The 4,401-nt window shown below is 42.1% G+C and overlaps 1 protein-coding gene across 1 annotated transcript; it reads right to left on the bottom strand.

The window, feature by feature from the left end:
- Positions 1–777: 777 nt before the first annotated feature.
- On the bottom strand, positions 778–4,131 carry LOC123156443 (disease resistance protein RGA5-like). The gene is made up of 2 exons (XM_044574571.1): positions 3,293–4,131; positions 778–2,767 (listed from the first exon to the last, which is right to left on the bottom strand). The coding sequence occupies exons 1-2, from the start codon at positions 4,129–4,131 to the stop codon at positions 778–780; spliced, it is 2,829 nt and encodes a 942-aa protein (XP_044430506.1).
- Positions 4,132–4,401: the final 270 nt, after the last annotated feature.

Genomic DNA, 4,401 nt, shown 5'->3' with positions numbered 1-4,401 from the left:
GCCCACACGTTTCTATCCGGTTTGCGGGAGAAAACACATTTGTCTACAGATACAGGATTGCGTTGGATGCCTTCCTCGGTCTAGACAGTGCGGTTTGGATGCATGCGGGAGGTTTGTGGGTCGGCGTTGGAGATGCCCTTAGTGACACAAAACCAGGGCTATTTTTTAGCTCCGGCTGTGTGGCTCTATGCCACTTAAGCGCTTGTACTCATGTTTGTTTGAGTCGAGCTGAGAAAAAGTGGTCATGTGCACGGCGAGGTGTTTGTTGCCGAAAACCATTGTTGTCTCCTCCTTCTTCTACCTCCGTCTGAGCGAGAGAGAGATTAGGGTTAGCCCCAACACGTAAGCTCAACTTCTTTCTCTTTAAGTATGTATGTAGGGTAATTTTTATTTGCTTTTTTACACTATAGTTATAACAGAACGACAACCATTTTTCGGCTTTAGGAGAAAAACACAATCTGATTGGAAAATTCCTGAAAACCAAATGGAAAAATAATTAGCAAACACCACATTCCTTTCTCAAGGAAAAAGAGAATCCTTCCGGCTTCACCACATTTCCAATCAACTAATCAAGCCACCAACACACTATAAATCACTTCTATATTTTCTATGAAAGATTCTCCTAGAGATGGAGAAAATACAGGTATATAAATAGAGAAAACAATATAAAGATTGTTTAAAACACAAGTTATTACAACTTTTTGGTATAGCTTGCATTGCTAAAGAAATGTTGTGATCATAATCATCACCAACACTAGTATATACTTATCCTTCACATCACGGAAAATGAAATGAAATTTTCTCTTGTCCGAAGATAGTTACTCTAGGATGGTTGGGATGGGCATTTGCCTCATTTCTTATGGCAACTACTGCAGCCTTGCTTTCAGAAGCTGTGGCCCCCTCATTGTAAATACTAACTTCTGCATCTTTTAGACATGGGAGGTGCTCAATACCTAAGTATAAGCCATAGGCTTCTGCTACTGACACATAGAATGGCACTTGAAGCTTCTCAACCTTTGGCAATGCCCCTTCCTCAAACAGAAGGTATCTTGCACCTGCGAAATAGTAACTATGAATAAAGTAGAATTCCTTCAAGCTGCGGAATCCATTGCCTTGTACAATAAGTCTTTCTTTTCGAATAGTCTTAAACCATAACTCCAATGAAATCAAAGCAGGCATCGTTCCAAGTATGTTGATATCCTCCTCCGTTATTTCACTCAGATTGATGTTGAGATGTGTAAGGCTGGTCACTGTTGGTGCAAGCCACTTTGGAGGTTTTGGCAAATAATAGCTGGTACTCATAATAAACAATTGTAGCGACGATGGCAGAGGGCTCCATGAATCTAAGAAGTCAAGGGGAGTTGAATCTTTACTTTGTATCCTGAAGGACTGGAGACTATACCTGCCAAGCTTGCATAGTGAGGAAAGCAACATCTCTTCATGCCTCTTGTACTTGTCAGATCCTCCACCGTTGAACACCACATGGAGTTCAGTCAAATTGGTCAAGTTCTCGAGCTCCTCCACCGCTCCAACTGAACTCGTTGTTATATTAAAGCCCGAGATCTCACATAAGCTCTTCATCTTTCCAATCCCACTTGGTATCGTTGTTTCCCCATAAAAAACACATCTTGCAGTGAGAAGATATTGTAGTTTACTGAGCTGGACGATTCCAGCAGGCAACTCTTGGATATATGTATCCCTCAGATCTAGTGTCTCCAGATCATGCAGCATTACAACTCCTGATGGTACATTTGATATGCATGTACTCCGAAGGCCAAGGTACTTTAGTTTGAAAAGTTTGTTGATATTGTTCAAATCATACCCCTTCAAACCCTCACAACCTTCAAAATCCAATACACGCAAACTTTCAAACTCAACAAGGTTAGGCATTTGCTTGATGCAGCCCGAGGCTGTAAGAGACCGAACATGGTGCAGTTCTTTACTTGCCAACGTCGATGCAAGCTCCGAGTTAATGTGTTGGACTGATAATCGTCGAATATAACAATTGGAATTTGGTAACACCATTTGGCCACCTAGCACAGTGATGAAATTCTCTTCGGCCGCCTTTGAAATAGCAAACTCAAGCATCAAGTCATGGACTCGACATGCACGAGCCTTACCATCATAACCAATGTCCATTGGTTGGACTATGCTTTTGTTGATAAGCTCATAAAAATTGTTCTCTGCAACCTCTTGTCGGCTCTGCCCACGCTCTTCAGAAATAAAGCCTTCTGCCATCCACCGCCTAACCAATGTATCTCTCTCAATCTTGTAATCCTCGGGAAAATTACTAAAGTACAACAAACATGTCTTGAGATTAGGTGTAAGAGAACTGTAGCTAAGGGATAGTATGCTCTTCATGCCCTCTAGACTTTGACTCTTGTCAAGTGCAAAACCAATCGACTTCCGAATCTTCTCCCAATCATTTCTTACAGCTGGTCTACTTGCCAACAAACCAGATATACTTATTATTGCCAATGGTAGACCTCCACATTTTCTCAAGATTGCATCGGAAAGATCTTTCAATATATCAGGGCAGCAATCCTCAGAGCCGAAGATCCTATTGAAAAACAACTTCTTAGAGTGAAGATCGCTCAGAGGTTCCATATAATAGATGTGATCATCCCCAACTTGACAACATGAGCTTGCTACGTCAAAAATACGTGTGGTCGTTATAACTCTGCTTGAACAATTATTTTCTGGAAAAGCACACTTGATAGTATTCCATGTGGATGTTGACCATATATCATCAATAATGACAAGATACCTATAGATTGGTAGATACAACAGGCATTATGATACAGATTTAAAAAAGGAAGCACACAACGGCCAATTCATTCAAAATAATTATACTCAAAGGTAAAATCTAGTGTTTTAGTTTGGAATAAAAGCAATTTTATCGCTGCGTAAAATTATTGTTTTAGTTTGGAATATTCTTCCACAATACACTTCTGAAATAAGAACTTTACACATAGTTACTCTACTACAGTGACCTATCAAGGACTTAAGAATGGCGATGTCACACTTCACACATGCGCGCACACGCACACAGTGTGTGCACAGACACATACAATGGTCTTGTACGAGCACCACAAATCCAACACATAGATTCAAAAATTATCGAAAGGATGACATGATCATTTCCATTGATAAAAGCCTTATGTATAATACATACAAACACGCTGGATTAAAAATCGCTTAAAAATAATGAAGAGTTTGGCAGAAATTAGGTGTACATTCAAAACTCTAGAAAGTTGCAACAACATATGCTTCAATGAACAATTCAAATTACCTTTTATCTTGTAGCAGCTCCCTTAGCTTTTCAATGGATTTCTTTTCATCCCAAAATTGAATGTCCTTTGTAAATCCATCGTGGCATGGCACTTGGGAGATTATATCCTTGATGATTTTTCTAACATCGGGCTTTTGCGATACGGATACAAAAGCATGGCAATGAAAATGCTCTCTGATCTTACGGTAGACTTCATTTGCTAGTGTTGTTTTTCCCAACCCACCAAATCCAAAAATAGACAACACCCTGCAACGCGTGCCCAAGCTGTTTTCCGCGTCTAGTGCCCACTTGGCAAGATCATCTCTAGGATCTTCAATACCCATAAGATGTGCCTCCTCGATAAAAAGAGCTGCCAGACGTGGATCCACAACTGCATGACCAGAAGTGCCACAAACCATATCATCAAGCTTGTAGCTAGTCCTCTGATCTTTCACTGACATAACACGAGCCTTGAGTTCAACAATTTGCTTGGCAATTTGGCGCCAAGATCCAAGTGTCTTCAGGCGACGAGCGCTCCTGCGGAAGAACTCCTTGATGCCGCGGTGGTGGTGGTGCCTGGTGCCTGGACTGCCGAGGCGGTGAATGAACTTGTCAACGCAGTCCTCGGTATCATAGGCCAACTCCCTGACCTCCGATATCCATGCCTTCACTTGGATGTCGGGATCTTGTAGCATCGTGTACTTCTGGAGCGCAGCATGCATGTTGCTAAGCTCAGACCTGAGGGAGCGCATCTCACGGCGGACCCCTTTCAGTCGGGCGTACTCGCCGGCGAGCAAATCATTGAGTTTCACAAGCAGGGGCCCGAAAGCGCCATGCGAAGCACTCACCACAGCCTCCATATCGATGTCTCTCGTTTGTGTAGTGGTTGTGTGCTTGCAGTGCAAAGGGAGCTCAGGGAGACTGACCAAGCTATCCAAGCATTTGTGCGGGTGCACGTATGTATTAATGTATACCAGCTCTTAGCTTTCCTTTGTTTTTTGAGACTGAGCCCTTAGCTTTTTTCTGCTCCCAAAGAAAACAGTCGTGAGGGTACAAGTTTTTTCTTTCTTTTCAAGCAGCCTGTGACTGGACCTTGATTTCTTTTTTGATAGTGCAGGGAGACGTACGTA

The sequence above is a fragment of the Triticum aestivum genome, chromosome 7B, assembly GCF_018294505.1.
Source record: "Triticum aestivum cultivar Chinese Spring chromosome 7B, IWGSC CS RefSeq v2.1, whole genome shotgun sequence".
Classification (NCBI taxonomy): domain Eukaryota; kingdom Viridiplantae; phylum Streptophyta; class Magnoliopsida; order Poales; family Poaceae; genus Triticum; species Triticum aestivum.
Note: the sequence above shows the minus strand (reverse complement) of the source record. Positions and strands in the feature narration are given on the sequence as shown.